Source organism: Macaca mulatta, chromosome 6, assembly GCF_049350105.2.
Source record: "Macaca mulatta isolate MMU2019108-1 chromosome 6, T2T-MMU8v2.0, whole genome shotgun sequence".
In the NCBI taxonomy this organism is placed as follows: Eukaryota; Metazoa; Chordata; class Mammalia; order Primates; family Cercopithecidae; genus Macaca; species Macaca mulatta.
Genome location: NC_133411.1, coordinates 38,117,100 through 38,130,380, shown reverse-complemented (window position 1 = coordinate 38,130,380; position 13,281 = coordinate 38,117,100). Strand labels below are relative to the sequence as shown.

Genomic DNA, 13,281 nt, shown 5'->3' with positions numbered 1-13,281 from the left:
ATGTGGAGCAGCTGGAACTTTCACACACTGATAGTGGAAATGAAAAATGGTTTAGTAATTTTGGAAAAACATTTTGGCAGTTTCTCACTCACCATATGACCCTGTAATCACATTCCTAGGAATTTACCCAAGATAAATGAAAACATACAACTGCATAAAACCTTACACACCAATATTCAGAGCAGCATTATTCATAACACCCCCAAACTGGAAAGAACCCAAAAGTCCACAAAATGGTGAATAATGAAATTATGATATATCCATGCCATTGAAACTACTCAGCAATAAAAAGGTATATTAATATATTAGCAACAAGAATGAATCAACATTCTAAGTTTAAAAAGTCAAACACAAGATTGCATACTGTATGATTCCATTGATATGAACTTCTAAAAAGGTACAACTATAGTGACAAAAAGTAGATCAATACTTTTCTAGGGCCAGGAAGAGAGGATCAACTGCAAAAAGGCATGAGGAAGTTTTTTAGGGTAATATCCTGTATGTTCATTGTGTTGGAGGTTACATGACTGTATATCATCACTTAAATTCATCGAAGATCAATCACTGAAAATGGGACAACTAGACATGTGCTTCCTGCTGTGATGCAATAATATTCACCACCACCTATGAGGTATTTGTCTCCCAGATTAAAAATTGAACTTTAATCATATTAAGCCTCTAGATTTCACTAAGAGTTTACTTGAAAACTGGTGGATGGAGGAACAACTTAAATGACACCAGAAAAAAAGTGACCTATTAAATCCAGAATGTGGGAGATTCTACAGAAAAACATACAAGCGGCATGAGAAAAGGGAGATAAGGGGCAAACTATTATAAGAGACTTAAGAGTATATCAACCAAAGCAACTGCAAACCAACTATAAAAATACATTTTTGAGACAGGAAAATATGAACACTGAATAGGTATTAGTTATGGAATAATGCATTACTATTTTGATATAAATGATAATATTCTTTTTTTTTTTTTAAGTCATTATCTGCTACAGATAGATAGATGCTAAAGTATCTATGAGTGAGATAATATAAAGTTTGGCATTTGTTTTAAAAGTATTACAGGCTGGGCATGGTGGCTCATGTCTGTAATCTCAGCACTTGGGGAGGCCGAGGTGGGTAGATCACCTGAGGTCAGGAGTTTGAGACCAGCCTGGCCAACACGGCGAAACTTCATCTCTACTAAAAATACAAAAATTAGCTGGGTGTGGTGGCAAGTGCCTGTACCCCAGCTACTTGGGAGGCTGAGGTAGGAGAATCCCTTGAACTTGGGAGGCGGAGGTTGCAGTGAGCCGGCTGAGATGGTGCCACTGCACTCCAGTTTGGGCGACAGAGTGAGATTCCGTCTCCCCCCAAAAAAAAAAAGAAAAAAAGGATTACGGAAAACAAAAGAAGAAAGAAAGAAAAGGAGAAAACCAGATAGGGGAAGGATAGCTATAACAAGACTGGGAAAATGCTGACAATTTTTGAAGCGGGTGATGGATATTTCTGCCTATGTGAAATTTTCTAAAATAAAAAATTTAACAACTCACAGGGAGACAAACATTTCCTTTTATGAAACTTAAAAAAACCCACTAGTTGTGGTTTGACTCTGTACTACTAAAGGAAATTCTATGCATAACATACTAAATCATGTAATTATATTTTTAATGCAATATATTGATACATTTATAAATCTTGCATCTATTAGGTACAGAGATTAAAGAAAAAAATTATCTGGAAAGAAAGTAAGATAGAATTTTAGTTAATGATTCAGAAAACTTACTTCTATGATAGGCAACTGAAGGCCAGGTGCAGTGTGGCTCATGCCTATAATCCCAGCACTTTGGGAGGCCGAGGCAGGCAGATCACCTGAGGTCAGGAGTTTGAGACCAGCGTGGCCAACATGGTGAAACCCCGTCTCTACTAAAAATACAAAAATTAGCCGGGCGTGGTGGCGGACACCTGTAATCCTAGCTACTCTGGAGTCTGAGGCAGGAGAACTGCTTGAACCCAGGAGGTGGAGGTTAAAGTGAACCAAGATTATGCCACTGCACTCCAGCCTGGGTGACAGTGAGAGAGCGAGACTCCATCTCAAAAAACAAACAAACAAACAAACAAACAAAAAAACTAGGCAGCTGAATTAGAGAAATTAACAAAATCATCCAGCCTAACACATTGAAATAAATTTTCCCTATCAAAAGAACTCAAAAGGTTCTTTTAAATCATAGTCAAACAAAACAAAACAAAACAAAACAAAATAACCTATTAAATTTTATGTTACCAGGAGTCAAAAGAACACTCACATTTTGAAGGAGTTGCTCAAACCAGTCATATCCAGTATCTCTGCATGCTGCAACCTAAGGGGTGATGAAAAGTATCAAAGTTAGAAATATATTTAAAAATCTGAATAACATACACTTTTGTTATGCTTTAGCCTGAAACATGTTTCAATTCTCTCAATTCAAAAGTTTATTTTTAAATGAAACTATTTTTTCAGTAACACAACCATTTACCAATGTTATAGAACTTTATTCTAAAAATACCTTGGAAAACATTGAAGAAATTAGTTAAATATATTGAAGTTTAATATGGCACTAAATGTTTAAAGTGGCACAAGTTTAAAATGGCACAATAACTTGAACTACAGTCTGTGAGAAAAAACTGTAATATCTTAAACATTAAGAACAAAAATATTAGTTTCTTATTACCCTTCTAGATGGCACATTTTAAAGACATCAATAGAAATTTAGAAGATGATGTAATTGAATATACAGAATTTCTTTTCTTTTCTTTTTTTTTTTTTTTTTTGAGGTATCTTGCTATTATATTGCCCAGGCTGGAGTGTAGCGCCTATTCACAGGCATGATTACAGTATACTGCAGCTTTGAACTCCTGGTTCAAGGATCTCCTGATCCCCCGTCTCAGACTCCTGGGCAGCTGGGATTATAGGCATATGCCACTGTGACTGGCAAAAATTTCTTATATTAAAAACACAAAATGTATAGCTTATGCATAATAAAAAAATTTAGCTAATCTATATTCATAATTTCTGAAAAAAGTAGGCATTACTATCTTTGCAGATTATTACCCTTGGGCGATTGTATCTGTTCTTCCATTTCTCCTTTCCCTCCCTGTTTTTAATTGCTGGAGGAATAGGAAAATCTCAGTATCAGTGTTTACATCAATTAATGCCAAGAAGTAGGGCTATATGGAAACGTCAACGACATGTTACTTGCATCCCTTGAGCATCTCCAGAAATATAAAGTAAAGGCAGCAGTACGAAATGTCAAGATTAATGAAATATCTCATTATTGTCTCTTCCTTCATAAGACACGTAGGCCTCAATTAGGTCTGGATCAACAGTGACCACACCCTTGTTCCAGTCCTTCTTACCACATCGGTAATGTTTAAAATTTTCCTTGTCATTGCTTCTTTGTCATTGTGTGGAGTTGGAGTAAACCAGAGTTTCTGGAATGTTTCATTTACTAATTTCTAGAAGAAAGAGAAATTTCAAATTAACTAATTATAACAAATATGGCAATTTCACAATTCCAAATTATCATTAGGCCCAACACAAAGCTATAAATAACTAATCAAAACAGAAATTGCCAGGAATTTCTGGTATTAATTTCCTCAGTTTTTTCTAAAACTACCAATTTCTCAAAACTATAAAATTTTTCAATTTGGTAAAGATTTTAAACAATACGAATGGGTGATACTATCCCCAGCCTGGAACTTCTTCATACTATACACTCAAATGTTTATGATCAAACTAAAAAATGTATTTACTGCTTTTGGAGAAGAAGTTGTTACAGTGTTTGCTAAACTTAAAAAAAGGAACAATTATATATATTATTACATATAAATGTAAATTTACTAATGAATTTAGGACTAAAATTTTTATGTATATATAACAGCTGTACACATTTATGAAGTATATTTGACCTTTTGATACAAGCATACAATGTATAATGATCAAATCAGGGTAACTGGGGTATCCATCACCTCAAGCATTTATCATTTCTTTGTGTTAGGAACATTCCATTTCCACTCTTCTAGTTATTTTGAAATGTATAATAAATTATTGTTAACTATAGTCACCCTATTGTGCTACTGAACACCAAATTTTATTCCTTCTAGGTGTATTTTTGATAACCGTGAACCAACCCCTCTTTATTCAACCCCTCACAACCCTTCTCTCCCTCTGCTAACCATCATTCTATTCTTTATCACTATGAGACAAATTTTTTTAAAGTTTCCACATATGAGTGAAAATATGTGCTATTTTCTGTGTCTGGCTTATTTCACTTAACATAATGAAACAAAGTATCTAATAATTTAGAAAAGTAAAAACATAACATTTGAAAATTAAAATAATCCATGAGAAACCTTTGAATATAATGCAATCTCTATAATAACAATCAATAAGTCAATTAACACACACATGCACATTTTTTGAGATGGAGTCTCACTCTGTTGCCCAGGCAGGAGTGCAGCAGCAAGATTATAGCTCACTGCAGCCTTGAATTCCTGGGCTCAAGTAATCTTCCTGTGTCAGTCTCTAGTGTAGCTGGAACTACAAGCATGCTCTACTATGTTTGGCGAAATTTTTAAAATTATTTTCATTATTTTATTTTTTATAGAAATAGGATTCTTACTATGTTGCCCAGGCTGATCTTCAACTCCTGGCCTCAAGCCATTCTCCTGCCTTGGCCTCCCAAAGTGCTGGGATTATAGGCATGAGCTACTATGGCCAGTCTTAAATAGATATTACCATTGTGGAACTGGTTGGTTAAGATCAGATTATAATAATTAAAATAAAAATCTAGAAACAAAAAAGTATTAAAGTATTTTTCTTAAGTTTATAAACTAAAAACGATTCACTGTAAAGTTTTTGGATATATTTAAAATCAACATTTAGGTGCAATAAACATTTAACTTATTTTAAACATTAATGAAAAATAAATTTAAAAGTCAACATTACCTTAATGCCCTCTTCATCATTGACTCTGCGAATCATTTTTACACACATTTCTGTGATTTTTGGAAATGTTGGCTGTTCAATACAAATGTCTCTGAGAATCTTTATTACTCTTTTCCTGACACTGATACCAGTATCCTAAAAACAGAAAGGTATTTTTAAGTGTCAGAAAAATTGAGATGCCTTGTGTGTGAAATTAGAAAATACGTATCCACACGCAGTATGTTCGCTATTTGTTAACATGATAAACACATTTGACATATTTGCTCTTTACATGCTTTCTTACTGCTACTATAAATGTGTTATTATATTGTCTTTACTTTTAAAGTATGATATCTAATATATAGAAACATATTTTATAGTTAAGCCCTGGACACAAGACTAGAAGTATACGCTTGTAAAAATTAAATTACAAAACAAACATAAGCTTTAATATAGTGTCTGGCACTTAAACAGCACACGAAGTATCACTTATAAAGTGACTTCATAAAAATGTTTAACCTGAATCTAATCAAACCTTTGGCATTATCTTATGGTTATTTCTTTTTTTTTTTTGAGACGGAGTTTTGCTCTTGTCGCCCAGGCTGGGGTACAATGGTGCGATCTCAGCTCACTGCAACCTCTGCCTCCCAGGCTCAAGTGATTCTCCTGCCTCAGCCTCCCAGGTAGCTGGGATTACAGGCGCATACCACCATGCCTACCTAATTTTTGTATTTTTAGTAGAAACAGTGTTTTACCATGTTGGCCAGGCTGGTCTCAAACTCCTGATCTTTGATGATACACCTGCCTCAGTCTCCCAAAGAGCTGGGATTACAGGCATGAGGCACTGCGCCTGGCCTATCTTATGGTTTGTAAGAGATACAAAACACAAGTTAAATTAAACAAAGCATGGGAAAGTAACAAAGGATCAGGCCTTTTTAACCAGTCAATGTCATATGGGAAGTATGTAAAAAAGAAAAAAAAAAAAGAATATAGTCTTCAATTTTAAGACATGACCCCCAAATGCAACATATTACCTTTGACTGAATTCTGATTCTTAAAAAAGGAGAATGAAAAAACATTTTTAGGACATCGGAGGATCTAAGAACTAGTATTCAGATAATAGAGAGTGTTAATTTGGGTGAGATAATGGTTTTGTTTATATAGCACAGTATCATTTTTTTGGTGATTCAAACTGAAGTGTTCACAAGAAAAGCAGTAAAAAATATTTGACTTAAAATAATTTAGCAGAAAGTACAGATGAAGTATGGAGGTAGGTACAAGGGTGTTCACTGTACTATTTTTCCTTAACAAACTTTCATATTTAGAGTTTTAAAAATAAAAAGCATCAGACATGTAGTGTGCAAAATTATTAATCTCCATTATGTGATTTTAGCAATTCCCAAAATATTTTAGGATATTTTACTAGGGTTACCAATACCAGAGTTCATTAGATATTTGGGAATCCTGTGATGGAAGCCCTAAGAAGGAAAAAAAATTTTCCAGCCTTTCTCTAAATTATTTGTTTCTTAACCAAGATTTATGCCTAGTTGAAGCTAAAAATTACTCTATACTTCTGTCACACAATGTTCTGATACTAGGCCAAGGGTGACAAAATAAACTCTTGTCATTGAGATAATACTTGATTTTGTGCACTAGTACATCTATGTTGAGTAAGTCAATATGCCTGCAGTGAGTAGTGTAGAGATTCCACAGATATTTCCTAATGCCAACGTTTCCTTTTATTTTTCAGAAAGATGCTTCAGAGCCAGAGAATTCCATGATGTATGCAGAACTTCTTAAGTTTGCTCTTAAACCTCAAAGAACTTTTGGGCTTAACTTGTAGGTATCTGAGCTCATCATTACTCAGCTTTAAGGAAACAAGAAGATGCACATAAGGCATCCAAAAATATTGTCAGATACCAGCGTTCTGTACTTGTCTCTCACTGAAATAATTCTTCTTGTTTATATATATACATACATACATATATACATAAAATCACTCTAGATTCTTGTCCAAAAACATTTAACTATCCCATGTGGTTCCTATCATCTACTCATTGTAAACTGGTGTAATTAAAAAGAAATAGCAACTGAAAAAAGGAATCCAATTATTACCAATGATTTGTTTTATGATACTGCAAGGGCTATTCTTGAAAATATGCACTTGTTTAGAAAGTGGCAATAATTCATAAATTAGACAATATAAATATATAATTGGTACATTTATTTTTCTAGCTTAACACTTTAAAACAAAACATGATACTTGAACGGCAAAATTATATTCATGAATCATTATAAAAATGACAAACATACCAATATTCTTTCAATCAGCATATCATAATACTGTTCAGCAAGCTGAGGTCGACAAAGGACAAATCGACCTAGTAATTCTACTGCTGCTTCTCGGACACTAGTCGAATTATCCATCAATCGTCCATGAACACCTCGTTGCATATCAAGCTAAAGAAAAATGAAGGAAAAAAAGCAATTTATACCTAAATAGAGTGAATATTCCAATTTGAATAGAAAAGAAAGAATCATTTTTGCTCTTTACCCTTGCTAGAATACTGGGGTCTACAGCAACAACCTCAGACAAACACTTCATGGCTTTTGTTCGAACAGCAATTGCATTTTCACCAAGAACTCGTAAGATCTGCCAAGCAAACATTGACATTTTCGTAAATTTTAGAATACATAAAATATAATTTAAAATAGCATGAAAACATGCAAAAGAAAACAAATCTATTATTTACCTCTCTTTAATCTGTATATAAATGAGTAAAGGATCTTTTCTACTGATTGAAAGTGTAACTTAAAGATCAGTACAGGTGTTAAGTATACAGTCCATACTTTGGAGCCTTTCCTTTATCCAATTAAACCTGTTTTTTAATTGTTATGCTTCATTTGCAGAACCTGTAGCCCCACTAAAACCTTACTATGTGTAACTTGAATCAAAGATATTTAGTGTCATTTAAATCATAATTTGGTAGTTGAATATTTTGTATCTTATTTTATTATTTTATTTTATTTTTTTGGGATGGAGTCTCGCTCTGCTGCCCAGGCTGGAGTGCAGTGGCGTGATCTTGGCTCCCTGCAACCTCTGTATCCCGGGTTCAAGCGATTCTCCTGCCTCAGACTCCTGAGTAGCTGGGATTACAGGCACGTGCCACCACGGCAGCTAATTTTTTGTATTTTTAGTAGAGACAGGGTTTCACTGTGTTAGCCAGGAAGGTCTTGATCTCCTGACCTCATGATCTGCCTGCCTTGGCTTCCCAAAGTGCTGGGATTTAGTTAAATGTTTTTATAATGTCACTTACTCTACTGACACCATATGTGTGTGCATTCATACAAATATATATGTATCAGTTTATTTGTAAAACAAGAATATGTAAAAGGGATGTAGAACAAGGACTTTTGTTTTGAGATGGAGTTTCCCTCTTGTTGCCTAGGTTGGAGTGCAATGGCATGATCTCGGCTCACTGCAACTTCCACCTTCCAGGGTCAAGCGATTCTCCAGCCTCAGCCTCCTGAGTAGCTGGGATTACAGATGCGTGCCACCACGCCCAGTTAATTTTTGTATTTTTAGTAGAGACGGGGTTTCATCATGTTTGTCAGGTTGGTCTCGAACTCCTGACCTCAGGTGATCCACCTGCCTTGGCTTCCCAAAGTGTTGGGATTACAGGCCTGAGCCACTGCACCTGGTTGGACATTTTAATACAAAACCTTAAAACAAACACTACATCTATGATCTTTTGAGTACTGTACTCAACAATGAATGACATTATATACTACTCACAAGCATCCGGAATCAGAAAAATCAACATCACTGTATAAGGAATTCTTGTCCAGTTTACCTGTGTCAAATAAATATCAAAGCTCTGGGCAAACGGCCTCATGGAGGCCAAGTATCGAACAATCAAGCAAGCATCATCGTAGTCCACAGTATCAGAGTTCATCCTGCAACAAAAAGTCATTAAAAATTTATTTTTCTTTTTTGTAACTTAGGTATCTAGATATCAAGGAGATAAATGTAAACTGTTTTCTCCTTGGATCTTACTTTAATGTGCTAAACTGAGAAGGTGTGGTTTTGATAATGCTTCTAAGAAACTTTTTTCGGTTTTCAGCTCGATGCATAATTTGGCCAGTTGTCTCAATTTCCTTTGCATGATGTGTTCCTTCAGATGATTCTTCATCTTTTTGTGATTTCATTGCTTTTTCTGTTTCCAGAGTCGTGTCTCGAAACCACTGGGCTATATAAAATTTACGAGAAAACTGGAAAGAAATTAGACAGACTTGAGCTTGATGAAATTAGCAACAAGATTTCCAAGTTAAGTAATAAAGTTGGAGTGCTCACATTACAGGAATACAAATATTAAAGTTTACTTTATAACAACTCCCATGTGATAAAAACAGATTTTAAGAAAGCCAGAAAATTTAGAATATCCTAAATGTTAGAAAACTTATTATTTCACTATGTTCCAATACTTAATGATGTCAAGATAATTTGATAAACACAAGTGTATTAAATATAGAATACTATTATCAACTACTTAATCAAGGACAATATCATGACAAAATTAGATGATGGGTCAACTAGGAAAGTTTATATCAACTGGATAAAATGCTGAAGGTAGAAGAATTCATCTGTTTTCAAATGTTAGTTCTCCAAGAAACACACAAGACAACTTCACTGAAATAGTTTAACACTGAGACACACCTGTAAATCTGTTCATTTGAATACAAACTGAAAACCTGCAGTATCTGGCTGAATAGCTTAGTGGTATCCCATTTCTTTCAATTACATATCCCATCAGTTAAAAAATAAAATCAAATACCTCTATGTATAATGTTCTCAAATAACAGTTTATAAATTTTGTACATGAACCTCTTATACTAACATTTTGGTTATATTACGTAACATACATGAAATAAAAGTAAAATTATATTTTAAAAAAATATATAAAAATCCAATAGTTTATTTTTACAGGCTTATAGATCATCTCATGTACCACTTGGCCCATACTTACTCTGAGAACCAATGACCTAGCCTCGTCTCAAAGATCACTTATGGAGAGACTTCCAAATATTTCTCTTGTCACACAATTTTAGGACAGTACAGTATCCTTAACCAGAATTCCATATAAGACAAATCAACCCAAAGCATTCTTTTCTGTTTAGATTATCAAGTATCCCTTTGTTTTGAAGATAAATATTCCAAACAACTTAAGTTTTCCTCTTCATCCTACCTCCCAATTTTCTTAAACCCAATTTAAATAAACATTTAATATCACCAAAAAAGGGGAAAACAATCCTACCACTAGTGAAGGATCAGTCTCAGTGTTTTCATCCAAGTAATCAAGCAAGGCTTTTTGTAATTGTTGGATTTCATCTTCCCCTCCTGAAACCTATAGAATAAACCAAGTAAGAACAAAAAAAGGTATTACTGGTGTGCTTTTATAAATCATCTAATTGTAAACACAAATCTCAGGGAAAAACTGATATTAAAAATGAAAATACAACCACAGTTAACTAAAAGGAAACAGAAAAATAGTATTTCTGAAAAATATTATATATTGGTAGCTGAAGTTTGCCTTTTTTGTTTTACTTTGAGATGGAGTTTCACTCTGTTGCCCAGGCTGGAGTCCAGTGGCACTATCTTGGCTCACTGCAACCTCTGCCTCCTGGGTTAATACAATTCTCCTGCCTCAGACTCCCTAGTAGCTGTGACTACAGGCATGGTCCACAATGACTGGCTAATTTTTGTATTTTTAGTAGAAACAGGGTTTCACCATGTTGACCAAGCTGGTCTTGAACTCCTGATCTCAAATAATCCACCCTCCTGAGATTATAGGTTTAAGCCACTGCACCCAGTCTTTATTTTTATGAACTACATGTCATTTTTTTAAAAAAAGAGCTCATAGGTAGTTGACATAAAAATGATCAGAAAAATGTGTTAAATCTTCAGAGGTAGGAAGAATTTGCTTTTGGAAATACGCGTTGAGAGTCATGAAAATTTACAAATGATCCTTCCCCTTGAGTTGCACAATGTACAATCAATATAGCCATACATGGCAATAAGAGGTTCCAGGCCCACTTTAAGAAATACAGTAAGTCATCCAGTAACTAGATCTTCGTTTCTACATTACAGTTCACCAATAAAAGGAACCAAGATTCCTAGGAGAAACAGCTGATCCCAGTGCTAGGGTAGGGAAGGTAAAAGATCTGCCTGAAACACCTTTTTGTTCTAGAAAGCAAGCCCTCAAATTATGATGGGAACATATCAAAAGGACATAAAAGCCAGCTTCAAAGGGTTCTCATTGATCAAATCTAGGATGATTTGAGCATTAAAATAATGACAGCAACAAATTATAATTTACCAGAGTAGGTACTGTAGTATTATATTAGATGTTAATATTATATTAATGATAATTTTTTGCTTTTGATAATTGTACTATAGATATTTAAGTGAGAGCTCTTGTTTGCAGAAATATACACTAAGCAGTGGCTCCCAAGCTTCAGCATTCACTCATTAGAATCACCTGGAGGGCTTGTTAAACCAAGAGTTTTTGATTCAGTAGGTCCAGGGAGGGTCCTAAGAATTTGTATTTTTGTTAGAAATGTACTTGTTAGTTCCCAGGTGATTTTAATATTGGTGCTACTTGTCAAGGGGATCACACTTTGAAAATCACTGCATTAGAGAATTCAGGGGTAAAGAGGGAATCACGTCTGCAACTTCCATGTGGTTCAAAACAAAATTTTAAATAAATGCATATACAGACACACATACATCTATATTTTGAAAGATGATAAAGCAAATTTTGTAAATTGTCAATAATTGAGGAATTTGCAAGAAGTTTTTACGGGAGTTCTTTGTAGTATTCCTACAATTTTTCTCTAAGGTTGAAATTATTTCAAAACATGAACTATAGCAAAAAAAAATTAGAGGCATTTCTACCAACATGGATATGATTATGAGCATAAAAAAAGACTAGAAAAAAATGAAAACAGAAGTTGTATACAGTAGGATTAGAAATCATTTCCTCACCAGTTTTCTCACATAACTTTATTACTACCACCTTATCCACATTAAAAAAAAAAAAAAAGCAATAAAACACTTTTTCCCCCCATATGAAAACTCTCTAATAAAGTATAAAAAAGCTCTCCTCACATCTCCTTGGTATGAGAAGATACATAACATTCAAAAGTACAAAACAATCTTATTGGGTATGCTAAATCACCATTCAGTAAATTAAAAACTTAAATAAAATTTATGTTAAATCAAATATAAAACACCATTATACATTATTAAGAGTACTTCACAAAAACAAAGTAAATGATTTATATGAACCATTCAGAAGTCCCTGTTAGACTAAACAATTCGTTCTCGGGTCTTAAAATTTCTCACTGGGGCTTTGAAAAGTCCACTTTTAGAAGTAAAAATCTTACTTTGAATCCACAAAATGAAATGCAAAAGTAATGGAAGGACATCCAAAGAAAATAACTATTATTTATTCCCACAATTTTAATCCTGTATCTTAGTACCTGTTTTAAAATGCGTTCTATAGATCCTTGATCCATTTTGCTTGTAACAGCATCTTTCCTCAGCCGTGCAGCAACGGTTCCAAGGTAATCAAGAGATGCCACTCTTAAAGCCATCTCTGTTGACTTGTTACTGAACTGATGAACCTAAATATCAAAATAGTTTTTGATTTAATAATTTATAACAATATATTTTAAATAGCAATTATCATATAAATTCCCAATCTAAATTGTATAATTTAAAATTTAAACTTTTTTTCCCCCCTGTGATACTGTCCCATAAAGTCATTTTTGCCTTTTGATTTTCTGGAATCTGAACATTTTCATGTGACTAAAAAAATTACAGATTAAACTTCCTTGAGAACAACATAACTCTTTAAATATGTAGGCTCAACTGTATATTTCCACAAAATGTGGTATTACTGAATACAAATTTCTAAGGGTGGAATTCTGATGCCTATAAAAAGTTATTATAGTTTCAGAATAGTATTAACATATTTTCCCATCCACAAAAGGTCCCAGAAGCTTTGTAACAATGTGTATTGTGCAAGTTCAAATGTAGTTTAAAAATAAAGAGAGTCACAGTATTTCTTTGCATTTACCTACTGCATTACATGAGGATTACAAAATGCCATGTATTTGTATAAATACTCTTAAAGATGATAAGGAGTCTACATTAATCATTTTCATGCTTTGAAATGAGTAACTTATGACTCACTGTTGAGATACTTTTAACAATATAACATTCCCCCCCACAAAAAAAAATTGTTAAAGCACTGTTTTCTT

General features: G+C 33.8%; 1 protein-coding gene across 6 annotated transcripts in view; it reads right to left on the bottom strand.

Moving 5' to 3' along the window:
• NIPBL (NIPBL cohesin loading factor) overlaps positions 1-13,281 on the bottom strand; it is a 192,987-nt gene that overhangs the window by 36,072 nt on the left and 143,634 nt on the right. For all 6 annotated transcript variants that reach the window (XM_078004661.1, XM_015139874.3, XM_078004663.1 and 3 more), the window contains 9 exons: positions 12,499-12,642; positions 10,272-10,361; positions 9,014-9,228; positions 8,811-8,913; positions 7,511-7,609; positions 7,270-7,416; positions 4,978-5,112; positions 3,387-3,485; positions 2,297-2,350 (listed from right to left, as the gene is read on the bottom strand). In XM_078004661.1, coding sequence (XP_077860787.1) covers positions 2,297-2,350; positions 3,387-3,485; positions 4,978-5,112; positions 7,270-7,416; positions 7,511-7,609; positions 8,811-8,913; positions 9,014-9,228; positions 10,272-10,361; positions 12,499-12,642 — 1,086 coding nt within the window. The remainder of the gene's footprint in view (positions 1-2,296; positions 2,351-3,386; positions 3,486-4,977; positions 5,113-7,269; positions 7,417-7,510; positions 7,610-8,810; positions 8,914-9,013; positions 9,229-10,271; positions 10,362-12,498; positions 12,643-13,281) is intronic.